Raw genomic sequence first — 15,513 nt, 5'->3', positions numbered from 1 at the left:
GAAGAACAAACAATATCCTGGCTATGCACAATTGACGTTACTGCGTTGTATACGTCAATTCCCCACAACGAGGGCATTGAAGCACTAGAAAGGAGTCTTTTAAACAGTGACTTGGAAGAAACTCAAAGAATCTTCATCATGGAATTGATGCATTTTGCACTTTATTTCAGTTATTTTGAGTAGCAAAAAAAATGTTCAACCAATGCAATGGGACGTCGATGGGCTTTGGGGGGGGGGGCTTCCTCATATGCTAATATATTTATGTGCAAATTCGAGACAGATCATATTCTGGAGAATCCAATGTGGACGGAAGGTCTTATAATTTTCAAAAGGTACATTGATGATATTTTCCTTATTTGGAAAGGTTCACGACAAAAATTGGAAGAAAACATCAAGACATTGAACACTGTCAATGAGCGCATAAAATTCACATTCAACATCGATAAAGAAGCCATAGCATTTCTAGATGTGCAGGTATTGATGCAGAACAACGTAATCAGCACCAAAGTATACAATAAATGGACTGATAGAAATTCAAGCCTTTTGTTCCAGAGCTTCCATCCTGAGCCACTCAAAAAGCATTTACCCACTTCACAATATATCAGATTAAAAAGGATCATGACCAACAATTCAGATTTAGAAGATTCTTTGAAAGCTCAAACGGAAAAATATCGCCAACGTGGTTATCCACAAGACATTTTGGATTCATCCTTTAAAAAAAGTTTCTAAACAACCCAGAGAACTATTGTTGAAAGAAAAAGATAAATCAAAAATACAAGACCCAAAAACTGTGTGTGTATTGAAATATTCCACTGAATCTAGCAGAATCAAACACATCATTAACAATCACTGGCCACTAATTCAAACAGAACTTGATTTGAATGGTTTGTATAATGACAAAATCACATTTGCTTTCCAAAGATCAAGAAATTTAAAAGAGCTTCTTAATGCACCGAAGAAAAAGATACCAAATGGAGAGGCATGTTTAAATGTCAAAATTGTATACATTGTAGTAACGTGATAACTGGCAATAACTTAACACACCCAACAAAGGTCATCGAATTGAACTATACCATACCAGTACCTGTGACAATTGCATCTCCATGATTAAATGCCCGTGCGGCAAAGTATACGTTGGTCAAACGGAACGCAAAGTGAAAGTACGTATAACAGAACATAAGAGCAACATAAGACTCGCAAATATGAAGTCTACAATAGCCAGCCATTGGAATGATGCTAAACATCAAATCTCTCAATTACGTTTCATGGTTTTGGAGACTATCCCGCAGCACCAAGACAGGGATCGTGTCAAACAAAGATTAAGAGCAGAATACTTCTGGATCAAAAAATTGAATTCCACCTTCCCTACAGGATTAAATGACAGAATAGAATATTCATGCTTCTTATAAAGCTTTTGAACTTTACATTGACTTTGGACTTACTCTGGGTTCCTAAGATAAATAGACCAGTATAATTGGTCTCAGTATCGAATTCGAGTTGTGTTGAATTCATTTGTGTTTTCATGTATTTTTGTGTAAATATGTGTATAAGCTTTTGTACCATGCCGACAATTTGATAGTTGGGCTAGCATAGCATGTTTTATTTCATTTTACGATCATTTGTTTATTTCCTCTGGAAGCCTAAACACTCTGATCATGTGATAGAGGTTACACGCGCATCTCCCGTTTCTATTGGCCAGTCGGAGTCAGGTGATCGCCGGTAGTCCGTCGTTCACCATTTTCTCACTCGCGCGTAAATTCAATGCCTAAACGCTACCACTCGAGAGAAAAGCAGAGATACGGCTCGTTGCAACGTTATGTAAGTCTGCTCAATCAGCGCTAACTATTAATCTTTCACTCAGTGCTATCTAGAGTGTCATTATGACACACTTAAATTGGCATTTGCGTAATTGTAGGTGCACCATTCTGCTTGTTTAGAGTATAGCCCAGAGTTTTTTGCATGTGAGTTAACGCATCGAGCACCATTTTCATCACCGTAACCCTCCATAGCATTAGATTAAATCACAATTCGATCAGTGCACACCTTAGGTATGAGATAAGTTAGACAGTTTTTTATTGCATGTATTATTTGTTGATGTTGATGTCGTCAATTTTATAGTGGAGTAAATGATCAGGTCCTGTTCCTTTTCTCTATAGACCCCTGATGAAGGGTCCAGTGTTGTTTACCGGAAATGCATTGGGTATTTTGAAAAACTGTGAAGAGCTTTGCAACATAAGATGTTGATTATGCCTGCATATAACACAGTATATTAACAATGAACTGAATGAAGTACTTTGAATAAATGACAAATTTTGAATGAAATTCAAGTGAACTTTGTGAAGAAACTTGGAAGTTTCATGACATATTGAGCACTCATTTTGGTGGGTAGGTGACCCTCCCCACACTACGTTATCATATTTAAAGGCACAGTGAGACGACGTGCGACAAACGAAGCGCCAACCGGATTAAATTAACTATTCTGAAGAACTTTGTACACAAAGAGTGCACGGGGATAATACTTTGTTCTCATGTTCAGAAAAGTTATCATGAATGCTGTAGTGTGTTTCAGTTTGTGTAAGGACTGCCAGATAGAGTCACAGATGGATGGTTATAGGTCTATGAGAATGTCTTCAATAATAACTCCCTGAAGAGAGCCAGTGGCATACGATTGTATTCATCTCAGCAAACATGATTCACTTATTTATTTCTAGGTGTTCCCCGAGTTTTAATGAGGTAAGTACTGAGTTAAAATCATCCATTTGTTCCTCATCATTCTAGTCATTCAGATATTGTTTTTGATTCTAATTTCTTCATTCCATTTGGTCCCTTCATTCAATGTATTGGGCTTTGTGACAAGTTGTCAGATGTATTTAACTATTCATCTAATGCCGCACCATGTGCATGATCACAATTTTGGTGGCGTCCATAGCCTACACACTGTGGTAGGTGTGGGTGTGTGTGAGAAGTTGGCCTGATGTGCAGTGCTCACTATTCTAGTGATCACTATATATCAGTCCAAACAACCCTTATTGATGATTGGTTGTAAGTCAACCTTATAGACCAGCTATCCTAGTAGCATGGATACGAGCAGTCTAAGGCTAAGACTCTAGAGGGCGTGTTAAGCCAGCTGTTTTACCATCACATTACCCCTTGAACACCCAGTGAAAGGACACCACACAAGTTGTTATGAAAATAAACAGTGTATTTATTTATAACAAGACTACCCTGAACTCTTTATGAGTCAGGGAGCTAAGCACACAACAAAACTCTTACGAAAATACTTAAGTTAGCACAGTATATACAAATGCCCGAGGGGCACGGTAAACCATATACTCTGAAAGTGGAATGCGAAATTACTAGCAGGTAAGTACAGCACTAATAGGCTTTGGAATCGCTAGGACTTGACTATAGAATCGTTAGATTACTTCTAGGAGGCCCAGGGGACTCGGGTGCAGAGTGTGCACTCTCACGCGGGATGCGGGACAAAGTCTATGATAGCTAGTAAAGTTAAAGTTAGTGTTCACGGGCGAACCCGACCTGGTAGGGAGAAAACGAAAGTGGATCCTGACCCTTGGATAGTGAGGCTATGCTGGGGCACCGAAATGCCGAAGTTACCTAGCCCAGGGGCTGCAGCTGCATATGTCTCAAAAGACGTCGGGAATCCTCGTTGACGAACCAGGAGCCTGGAAGAAAGATGCTGGCAGGCGACCAGTGAAGAGAGTTCGAAGTGATCCAAGCCTGGATCTCGAAGATGGATGACACCTGAAAGCAGAGGGGACCAAGTTCGTGACTACTAGCCAGTAGTCAGGGGGCACCAGGAGGGCACCGGATGGTAGTCACCTCGACTAGGTGAGTGGGCGACCCTGTGCTCTGCAGATCTCACGGACCAGGAGGCGTTGTCGGCAACCAGGATGGAGAGGCGAGCTGTCCCACGATGGATGAAGCTGTCGGCGTCGAAGGACCCAGGATTGGGCAACAAAGCCTTGGCTAATTCAAGCCCACGCGGTGGACTCAAAATGGCGTCTTGAGTGGACCAGGAGGGTCCGGGGTGCTCCTCTTCTGGAAGGGAGCAAGAGCCAGTCTGGAGCAACCAGACCAGCAGCAGTGATGTCGTCGGGCGTCGTTCAGAAGGCCACAAGCCAGCGGGCTAGTAGCCAAACAACGCGGTGAGCAGCAAAAAGCAGAAGGGCCCCACGCCGATCGTGGAGATGCTGGGGGGCTGCTCTTCGGTGCTGGAGCTGCTCAGGGTCGGGGCTTCTCGGACCCCAAAGCACTCGCCAGTAGATTACTCGGCGGGCTTGCTGTGAAGAAGTCGTGCAGTCTTGGCAATAGTCGGTCCCTTGAGGTCTCGTCGCACTCACGGTTCTCAGCTTGGCTGTAGAGGTGAGTAGAGGTCGGAGGTGCCAGGGAAGCCGGGTCTTGTCGAGCTGGGCAGTCGGATTCCGGAGGAAGGACTTACAGCAGACCGCAGTGTTCTTAAGATGGTGCCTGCGGATGCAGGGTGACTACTCCTTAGCCACAAGGGAGAATCTTGAAGAAGAAATCTTGAAGTCCTTTCGCAGAAAGTCGTGGCTTGATTCCAAAGATGATCTAATTTGGAAGGGGGCCTGCTCCTACCTTTATCTGGGAAAAGGGGGCTGGCACACGACTAAGTCCTGCCCTATGGGTGGGACCAGGAGGGGGGTGGTTACACCCCTCTCCTTTGGCGGGCTTTCCCCAGGCCAGGGGCTGGAGTGCCCCTGGAACTGGTTTCAGCCGGCCTATGCACAGTGAGCACCGGGGTGCCACTTGCAGTCACCTTCCTCTGAAGCCCTGCCTACCTAGGATACACAAAATCCTGTCTGGGACGGTGCTGGCACCGCCCCTGGCAGGAAACCCTTTGTCCTTATCTCCTGCTCTGGGAGGACTCCCAGCAGCAGGAGGGCAGACTTGTGTCTCGGTGGCAGCATCCATTTTGTGGAGCTGAGGCTCTGTTTGACTTTAACCGGGGTTATAGGTTACATACATGTCGTGTCCCTCTAGAAGGGTGGAATGCTAACCCCGTCGCCAGAATTGGCGAGGGGTTAGTATTCCAATTCGTATGACACCTTACTCGACATGTTTTGATAAAGCGATACCAGAGTTGGCATATAACCGCGAGGATTATAATGCACTTAAGAGTATATGGTATGCGATATCATGGAAACGGCTAAGGGATAGATCCCGAAAGCCGCAGACAGGCTCAGCTCATGCCAGAGCACCATCTCACACGATTCCAAGCACTCTGCCTTCAGGATTGTTAAGGCCTGCCATAGGAGTGACTGATAGGAGATCTGTGTGTCCATTTTGGGGTTAGATATAGGTATACTATATCTAAAGCAAAGGGTGAGTACACCACCTTGCCCCAGCTGTCGTGCAGCCAGTTGTGTCAGTTTAGTTAGTCAGTCCAGGGGTGGCACAATACATGCTTCAGCCCCTGGGAGACTTCTGGGTGCACCTCAGCCCTGGGTACAGGGACTTGGAGAGGGCCCAGTGCCAATTCAGTACCTGGGTACAATTTGGATAGAGAGAACAGCTAGGCTGTGGGTCTGATTAGCAGGCCCACAGCCAGGGAAAGTCGTAAACCAGTGCAGCAAAAAGCAAAAATCTGGGTGATCATAGGATTGCAGACCCTACTCTCCTACATGACCCCCCCCCAAACTTTGGGACAATAAACTAACCTTGACCAGGTGAGTCTTCTTGCTCTAAGTGGAAATACCTGGAGAGCCCATCAGCATTGCTGTGATCAGTACCAGGTCTATGCACCACTGTAAAATCCATCCCCTGTAGGGAAATGGACCACCTAAGCAGTTTGGGGTTTTCACCCTTCATCTGATTTAGCCACAAGAGGGGCTTATGGTCGGTCTGAATGGTGAAGTGAGTGCCAAACAAGTAGGCCCTCAGCTTCTTCAGGGCCCAAACCACAGCAAAGGCCTCCCTCGCAATAGCTGACCAATTTTTCTCTCTGGGGGTCAGCCTCCTACTAATGAAAGCAATAGGCTGATCATTACCATCAAAATTCAGCTGAGACAGAACAGCTCCCACACCCAACTCAGAAGCATCTGTTTGGACAATGAATGGCTTGGAGTAATCGGGACTCTTTAGGATAGGTGCTGTGCACATGGCCTGCTTTAGGTCATTGAATGCTTTCTGACAGCTTGCTGTCCACTGAACTTTCTTTGGCATCTTTTTGCTTGTCAGGTCATTAAGAGGGGTCACTATGGACCCATAATTTCTGACAAACTTCCTATAGTACCCAGTCAGGCCCAAGAAAGCTCGAACCTGAGTCTGGGTGATTGGAGGAGTCCAGTCCTTGATGGCCTGTATCTTACTCTCCAGTGGCTGAACCTGGCCTCCACCTACAAGGTGGCCCAGGTATACAACCTGTGTCTGCCCTATCTGGCACTTAGTGGCCTTGATAGTGAGGCCTGCCTTTTGCAGAGCCTCTAACACTTTCCTCAGGTGGACCAGGTGATCCTCCCAGGTGGAGCTAAAGACAGCAATATCGTCAAGATATGCTGCACAGAAGTCATCCAGCCCAGTGAGGACTTGATTCACCAACCTTTGGAAGGTGGCAGGTGCATTTTTCAGACCAAAGGGCATTACCACAAACTGATAATGCCCACCAGGGGTAGAAAATGCTGTCTTGGGTTTGGCCTCCTCAGCTAACCTGATTTGCCAATACCCAGCTGTCAAATCAAATGTACTTAAGAAGTTGGCAGAAGCCAATTTATCTATAAGTTCATCTGCTCTTGGTATTGGGTGGGCATCAGTCTTAGTGACTGCATTGAGGCCTCTGTAGTCTACGCAAAACCTCATCTCTTTCTTACCACCCTGGGTGTGAGGCTTTGGCACTAGAACTACTGGGCTAGCCCAAGGGCTATCTGAGGGCTCAATGAATCCCAGCTCCAACATTTTCTGCACTTCTGTTTTGATGCAGTCTCTAACATGATCAGGCTGTCTGTAGATTTTACTCTTGACAGGCAGACTGTCTCCAGTGTCAACATCATGGGTACACCAATCAGTTTGGCTGGGTGTCAGAGAGAACATATGTCTGAAGGATTGCAGAACTTGCCTGCAATCCTGTTGCTGATGTTCAGTGAGGCTGCCACAAAAGACAACACCATCTACTGATCCATCATCAGGATTCTGAGTGAGCAGGTCTGGGAGAGGGTCACTCTCTTCCTCCTGTCCCTCATCTGTGGCCATGAGCAAGCTCATGTCCTTCCTGTCAACATATGCCTTGAGCCTGTTTACATGGAGCACTCTGAGAGGGCTCCTGGGAGTTCCAAGGTCCACCAAGTAGGTAACCTCTCCCTTTTGCTCAATGATGGTGTGGGGCCCAGACCATTTGTCTTTCAGAGCTGCTGGGGCCACTGGCTCCAGCACCCACACCTTCTGTCCTGGCTGGTACACAGTCAGAACAGCCTTTTGGTCATGCCAAGCTTTTTGAAGTTCTTGGCTGGCCTCCAGGTTTTTAGATGCCTTTTCCATATACTCAGCCATCCTGGAGCGGAGACCAAGTACATAGTCCACTATGTTGGTTGCAGGCTTTTTGAGAGGTCTCTCCCATCCTTCCTTCACCAAACACAGGGGTCCTCTTACAGGATGCCCATACAGAAGCTCAAAAGGGCTGTAGCCAACCCCCTTCTGTGGGACCTCTCTGTAAGCAAACAAGAGGCAGGGGATCAGGACATCCCATCTTCTCCTAAGAGTTTCAGGTAGCCCATGAATCATCCCTTTGAGGGTCCTGTTGAATCTCTCAACAAGCCCATTGCATTGTGGGTGATAGGGTGTGGTGAACTTGTAGTTCACACCACACTCCTTCCACATTGCAGTCAGATATCCTGACATGAAGTTTGTACCCCTGTCAGAAACAACCTCCTTAGGGAAGCCCACTCTGGAGAACACTCCAACTAGGGCCCTTGCCACTACAGGTGCTGTAGTGGTCCTAAGTGGAATAGCTTCAGGATACCTGGTGGCATGATCCACCACCACCAGTATAAACTTGTGCCCTGATGCTGTCTGGGGTTCCATTGGACCAACAATGTCAATCCCCACTCTTTCAAAGGGGACCCCCACCACAGGTAGTGGTATGAGGGGGGCCTTTGTTGTGCCACCTGACTTACCACTGGCTTGGCAAGTGACACAGGAGCGACAAAACTCCTTGGTATTCTCATTCATGTGGGGCCAGTGAAAGTGTGAGACAAGCCTGTCCCACGTCTTTGTCTGACCTAAATGACCTGCAAGGGGAATCTCATGGGCCAAGGTGAGAAGGAAACCTCTCAGAGACAAGGGGATGACCAGCCTCCTGGTTGCACCAGGCTTGGGGTCTCTTGACTCAGAGTACAGGAGTCCATCTTCCAAGTATACCCTGTGGGCACCTGTGGCATTCCCTGCAGCCTCAGCAGCAGCCTGCTGTCTGAGGGGTTCAAGGGAAGGGCAGTCTAACTGTGCCTTCCCCAGGTCTGCTCTGGAGGGTCCCCCTGAGCCCAGAAACTCAACTTGATCAAGTTCAAGCTCTTTAGGCTCAGTTTCCCTCAGTTCTCTCAGATCAGCCTCCTCAGAGACTTGATCCTCAACCTGGGGCAAGGGGGAAGGCAAAGCCTTAACCCTACTGCTCTTCTTCTTGGAAGGTGTCTGGTCCATACTTTCAGGATCCAGCACCTGTTCAGTGGGGCATCTTCTGGCCTGTGACCTAGTCACAACAAGCACATGTGCTGGCAAGCCTAACATTTCCATGTGAGTCCTCTGCTCCACTTCTGACCATAGTGATGACTCCAAATCATTGCCCAACAAACAATCAACTGGGAGGTCTGAACTGACCACAACTTTCTTTTGACCCTTCACTCCACCCCAGGAGAAAGCCACAATCGCCATACTATGACTGGTAGTGACGTTGCTGGCATTGGTCACCAGGAAATCTGTACCTGGCATGATCTGTCCAGGGTCCACAAAGTTAGGTGTCACCATGGTGACACTGGCACAAGTGTCCCTATAGGCCTGAGCCATCTTGCCATTAATCAAAGGTGTCTGCCTGTATTTGCCCAAAGTATTGGGACTTATATCAGGGGACGGATCTATATCCCCTGTACAGACAAGGACAGCCTGAGTGAGTGTGCCAACTAAGTTGTCAGACCCCTCAGTTCCCAAGGTTAACCCAACTAATGCCTTGGGAGGTACACTACCACTACTGACTGTACTAGGGGGTGCAGTTGCCTTAGGGGCTGTAGTGGCAGGAGTTTGTCCTCCTCTTTTGGTGCACTCACTAAACCAGTGAGACTTACGTTTACAGTACTGGCACCACCTCTTTGACTGGCCTTCTTGAGTCTTCTTCTTCTGGGAAGCCTGACCCCCACCCTCTTTGGTTTGTTGGGGACCTGGTGAAGACTTCTGGTCATTTTGTTCACTCTTAACATTACCCTTCTGGTCTGCTTTCTTCTGACCACCCTGGTTCTGGTTCTGGTTCTGCTTGATCCTTGTCCTGACCCATTTGTCTGCCTTCTTTCCCAATTCTTGGGGAGAGGTCAGATCTGAATCAACAAGGTGCTGGTGCAACAACTGGTTCTGACAATTGTTTAAAATTTGTTCTCTCATCATAAGATTATACAATCCTGTGTAATCTGTAACCTTGCTACCCAGCAACCAGCCCTCCAAAGCCTTAGTGGCACAATCCACAAAGTCAGACCAGTCCTGAGACTGAGTTTTCTGGGTGTCTCTGAACAGCAACCTGTACTGCTCAGTGGTTAAACCAAACCCATCAACCAGTGCATTTTTCAGGACCTGGTAATCATTAGCATCCTCCACTCATGTAGTGAGGAGCTTATCTCTACCTTTACCATCAAAGGAGAGCCACAGTATAGCTGCCCACTGACTTCGGGGAATGCACTGCACAGTGCAGGCCCTCTCCAAAGCAGCCATCCATTTCTGGATATCATCCCCTTGTTTAAAGGGGGGCACTATCTTAGTCAGGTGTTTAGTATCTAAACCCTTCTCTCTATCTCTTGGGAGATTGCTGCCACCAGTGGGAGCTAGCCCACTCATCTGCTGCTCTCTAGCAAAGGCAAGCTTTTCTTTGGCCAGGGCAAGTTCTTCCCTTTCAATCCTCAGAGCAGCCTGTCTCATTCTAGCTTCATGCTCTATTCTCTGAGGGGAAGTCACTCTCCTCTGTGGAGAGTTCCTCCTCCTCTGGGAAGAGGCATTAGAGTGCAGAGATCTATTGGAGTCCCTAGAAACAGATCTATCTCTCCTAACTCCAAGGTTAGGCCCACTTCGGGTTAGTACTGGGGGTCCCCCAGATCCTAGCCCAAGTAAGTCTAAGTTGGCCCTGGTTAGCCTTCTGACTACCTCAAGACCTTTGTCTACCTCATCCCCAGAGAGTTCCTCTTGATCCTCCTCCTCAACTGCATTGGCAGTGTTGGGGAGGTCTGGATCCCCAGAGGTTCCCTCTAAGGCTGGCATATTCTCATGTAACTGAGAAATCTTTCTGGCATCATATGTCTCTAAGAGACCTATCAGAAAGGGAATGGTGGGGTTAGACCCCTGCTTCAGTTTCCTGGAGGTACAGACTTGTCTCATCTCCTGGAAACTGAGAGCTGCATATCTTGAAGTGACCTGTGGAGGGTCAACGCTCACCAGGGGAGTCTCAGTGGACTCTCCATGGTTAGACATGATTTTCTAGTGAGGTGTAAGTGGTGCACTTACCTACACTATATGTTTGCCTACTGATCCCTTGCTAGAGTTGTAGTTTAGGGTGTGCTAGGCCCTAGGAGCTACAACAGCTGGTTCAGTAGAACTCAGGGTATTCTAAGCTAAGTTATATGTACCTTTAGTACTTATGTGATCTTTCACAAGATATTCTTAGGATATGTGTGGTAAAACAACAGCAAGCTCAAATCCCAACCGCTGCTCACCAATGTGAGAAGTTGGCCTGATGTGCAGTGCTCACTATTCTAGTGATCACTATATATCAGTCCAAACAACCCTTATTGATGATTGGTTGTAAGTCAACCTTATAGACCAGCTATCCTAGTAGCATGGATACGAGCAGTCTAAGGCTAAGACTCTAGAGGGCGTGTTAAGCCAGCTGTTTTACCATCACATTACCCCTTGAACACCCAGTGAAAGGACACCACACAAGTTGTTATGAAAATAAACAGTGTATTTATTTATAACAAGACTACCCTGAACTCTTTATGAGTCAGGGAGCTAAGCACACAACAAAACTCTTACGAAAATACTTAAGTTAGCACAGTATATACAAATGCCCGAGGGGCACGGAAAACCATATACTCTGAAAGTGGAATGCGAAATTACTAGCAGGTAAGTACAGTACTAATAGGCTTTGGAATCGCTAGGACTTGACTACAGAATCGTTAGATTACTTCTAGGAGGCCCAGGGGACTCGGGTGCAGAGTGTGCACTCTCACGCGGGATGCGGGACAAAGTCTATGATAGCTTGTAAAGTTAAAGTTAGTGTTCACGGGCGAACCCGACCTGGTAGGGAGAAAATGAAAGTGGATCCTGACCCTTGGATAGTGAGGCTATGCTGGGGCACCGAAATGCCGAAGTTACCTAGCCCAGGGGCTGCAGCTGCATATGTCTCAAAAGACGTCGGGAATCCTCGTTGACGAACCAGGAGCCTGGAAGAAAGATGCTGGCAGGCGACCAGTGAAGAGAGTTCGAAGTGATCCAAGCCTGGATCTCGAAGATGGATGACACCTGAAAGCAGAGGGGACCAAGTTCGTGACTTACTAGCCAGTAGTCAGGGGGCACCAGGAGGGCACCGGATGGTAGTCACCTCGACTAGGTGAGTGGGCGACGCTGTGCTCTGCAGATCTCACGGACCAGGAGGCGTTGTCGGCGACCAGGATGGAGAGGCGAGCTGTCCCACGATGGATGAAGCTGTCGGCGTCGAAGGACCCAGGATTGGGCAACAAAGCCTTGGCTAATTCAAGCCCACGCGGTGGACTCAAAATGGCGTCTTGAGTGGACCAGGAGGGTCCGGGGTGCTCCTCTTCTGGAAGGGAGCAAGAGCCAGTCTGGAGCAACCAGACCAGCAGCAGTGATGTCGTCGGGCGTCGTTCAGAAGGCCACAAGCCAGCGGGCTAGTAGCCAAACAACGCGGTGAGCAGCAAAAAGCAGAAGGGCCCCACGCCGATCGTGGAGATGCTGGGGGGCTGCTCTTCGGTGCTGGAGCTGCTCAGGGTCGGGGCTTCTCGGACCCCAAAGCACTCGCCAGTAGATTACTCGGCGGGCTTGCTGTGAAGAAGTTGTGCAGTCTTGGCAATAGTCGGTCCCTTGAGGTCTCGTCGCACTCACGGTTCTCAGCTTGGCTGTAGAGGTGAGTAGAGGTCGGAGGTGCCAGGGAAGCCGGGTCTTGTCGAGCTGGGCAGTCGGATTCCGGAGGAAGGACTTACAGCAGACCGCAGTGTTCTTAAGATGGTGCCTGCGGATGCAGGGTGACTACTCCTTAGCCACAAGGGAGAATCTTGAAGAAGAAATCTTGAAGTCCTTTCGCAGAAAGTCGTGGCTTGATTCCAAAGATGATCTAATTTGGAAGGGGGCCTGCTCCTACCTTTATCTGGGAAAAGGGGGCTGGCACGCGACTAAGTCCTGCCCTATGGGTGGGACCAGGAGGGGGGTGGTTACACCCCTCTCCTTTGGCGGGCTTTCCCCAGGCCAGGGGCTGGAGTGCCCCTGGAACTGGTTTCAGCCGGCCTATGCACAGTGAGCACCGGGGTGCCACTTGCAGTCACCTTCCTCTGAAGCCCTGCCTACCTAGGATACACAAAATCCTGTCTGGGACGGTGCTGGCACCGCCCCTGGCAGGAAACCCTTTGTCCTTATCTCCTGCTCTGGGAGGACTCCCAGCAGCAGGAGGGCAGACTTGTGTCTCGGTGGCAGCATCCATTTTGTGGAGCTGAGGCTCTGTTTGACTTTAACCGGGGTTATAGGTTACATACATGTCGTGTCCCTCTAGAAGGGTGGAATGCTAACCCCGTCGCCAGAATTGGCGAGGGGTTAGTATTCCAATTCGTATGACACCTTACTCGACATGTTTTGATAAAGCGATACCAGAGTTGGCATATAACCGCGAGGATTATAATGCACTTAAGAGTATATGGTATGCGATATCATGGAAACGGCTAAGGGATAGATCCCGAAAGCCGCAGACAGGCTCAGCTCATGCCAGAGCACAATCTCACACGATTCCAAGCACTCTGCCTTCAGGATTGTTAAGGCCTGCCATAAGAGTGACTGATAGGAGATCTGTGTGTCCATTTTGGGGTTAGATATAGGTATACTATATCTAAAGCAAAGGGTGAGTACACCACCTTGCCCCAGCTGTCGTGCAGCCAGTTGTGTCAGTTTAGTTAGTCAGTCCAGGGGTGGCACAATACATGCTTCAGCCCCTGGGAGACTTCTGGGTGCACCTCAGCCCTGGGTACAGGGACTTGGAGAGGGCCCAGTGCCAATTCAGTACCTGAGTACAATTTGGATAGAGAGAACAGCTAGGCTGTGGGTCTGATTAGCAGGCCCACAGCCAAGGAAAGTCGTAAACCAGTGCAGCAAAAAGCAAAAATCTGGGTGATCATAGGATTGCAGACCCTACTCTCCTACAGTGTGCATGACAGTTTTTTTCAGTTTCATTAATTGCAACTGATATCTTACTTGTTGTGGACTGTAATATTAAACAACATTTCAGCAATATGTGGTCTTCATGGTGTTTTTCTGAGGAGATAAGTTAATGTGACTTAAGTGTTACTGCACAAGGGTGGAATGTAATTTGCTGAGTGCAGCAATCACTCGGATATGCATGTGGATGGGTTAATTCAAATACTTTCCAAACAGCCTATGGTGCTGGCAATTATGTCTACCAAACATCCATCAGCACTTTGCTCACGCTGGTAATCCCTATATATTAACAATTGCACAAATTATAAAAGGAGATGCCTGCACTTGTATTTCCAAATTATCGTTTACTAAATTTTAATGATTCTTACACACACATAAATACACACACACACACGCGCACACACACAATACACACACACACCCACTCTCCCTCTGTCTCTCTCTGAACAGGATGCGATTCTAGTATCCCTCTGAGTTGTAACACTGGCAATTCCTTCTAAATATATATATCCTAAGAAAGTTTCTCTGCCTATCTATAATGCTATTATCCTAGCACAAATATGGTGGTCGTGTGACAGTGTCCTCTCCTTACAGCTGCAGTTACCAGTGCTTCCTGTATCATTGCCTTATTGCTCTGGAAACCTCACCCTGATCAGTTTGCAGTGTTCTTCATCTTTCCTGCTCTGTGGAGCATGTCTGATGCCATTTGTCAGACCTTGCTAAATGGTAAGTTTTGAGCACCTTCAGAAATACAAATGAATGTATTAAAATATATCAGATTACATAATCCCGTAATGTGCGGTAGATCCAGGAAAGATGTGTATCTCGTTTTATGACCAGACTTTAGGATGAAGTAGGACAAGGCTAGTCGAGTGACTGTATATTAATTTCCCATTGAAGTTTCAGAATAGAGAAATGAATATGTTTGAGAACAGTTTACATTATTTCAGTGAATGTTCTTTGCAGCTTCTTCAGCTATTTTGAGAAGCCTAATGTCTTTCTATTTAGTGGCCCAATGACCCCACTATTGAGTTAAGGGGATTAGGTATGAATAATTTCTTATCTACCTAATACATGTGTGGCATTGGCTAATTGCTTTGTGTCCCTGTGGATCAATTAATCAATCAACTGTATTGTGTTTTGCACTCAAATAGTAGTTGTTCTGCTGTGCATCTTTCTATTTATCACTTCTATTAATGTTTACCCAATATGTTAATCCCAAGGGATTTACAATTGGTCCAGGGGGAGACGGCCTAAATTAGATTTTCAAAAAATTCTCTTGCACTTCCTCTCTTGTCACCTCTATTAGTTTGTTCATCCATGCAGACAGCAGAGCCTGTAAAATGAAGCAGTGGCTAGACCTCTGTGTTTCTGAAGTATACAGCTTGCAGCTCATGTTCTAACTGATAGTGTTACTGAGTAAATATGCACACTGTAGACAACAATCTTTTAGGACTGAAAAGAGGCATTTGGCCCTCTTCACAACCTGCACCTGGGCTCAGAAAACAATCAGTCTTGATATGGTCGCCAGTGCTACTTCTTGCAAATGGCTGCATGCGAAAACACCTTTCGCGCATGTAATAGAAGCACCTTTAATTATCAAGGAAAAGCATTTTTATAATGCCTGCATTTCTGAATTGTCACTGCTCACTGATATTATGAACGACAACATAAAATATTCAAGCTTTGGACGACATGTAAAAGTGTTGCTCAAATGTGCAAAATGTGTTTGCACATGCACACCTTTTGTTTGCAAATGCTTACATGATTACATGATATAGCCAATGCATTGTCTTCGCTGTTGGCCTGTACTGGTCACTGAAATATCTAAATGCAACACTTCCTACCCACTGTCCT

At 46.9% G+C, this 15,513-nt stretch overlaps 1 protein-coding gene across 4 annotated transcripts in view; it reads left to right on the top strand.

Moving 5' to 3' along the window:
• The window catches only part of LOC144763193 (protein unc-93 homolog A-like), a 518,977-nt gene that overhangs the window by 500,483 nt on the left and 2,981 nt on the right, over positions 1 to 15,513 (top strand). For all 4 annotated transcript variants that reach the window (XM_078648557.1, XM_078648556.1, XM_078648555.1 and 1 more), the window contains one exon: positions 14,251 to 14,382. In XM_078648557.1, coding sequence (XP_078504683.1) covers positions 14,251 to 14,382 — 132 coding nt within the window. The remainder of the gene's footprint in view (positions 1 to 14,250; positions 14,383 to 15,513) is intronic.

Source organism: Lissotriton helveticus, chromosome 6 (genome assembly GCF_964261635.1).
Source record: "Lissotriton helveticus chromosome 6, aLisHel1.1, whole genome shotgun sequence".
NCBI classification, from domain to species: Eukaryota; Metazoa; Chordata; class Amphibia; order Caudata; family Salamandridae; genus Lissotriton; species Lissotriton helveticus.
The sequence above is the reverse complement of the archived record's forward strand: the minus strand, read 5'-3'. Positions and strand labels throughout refer to the sequence as shown.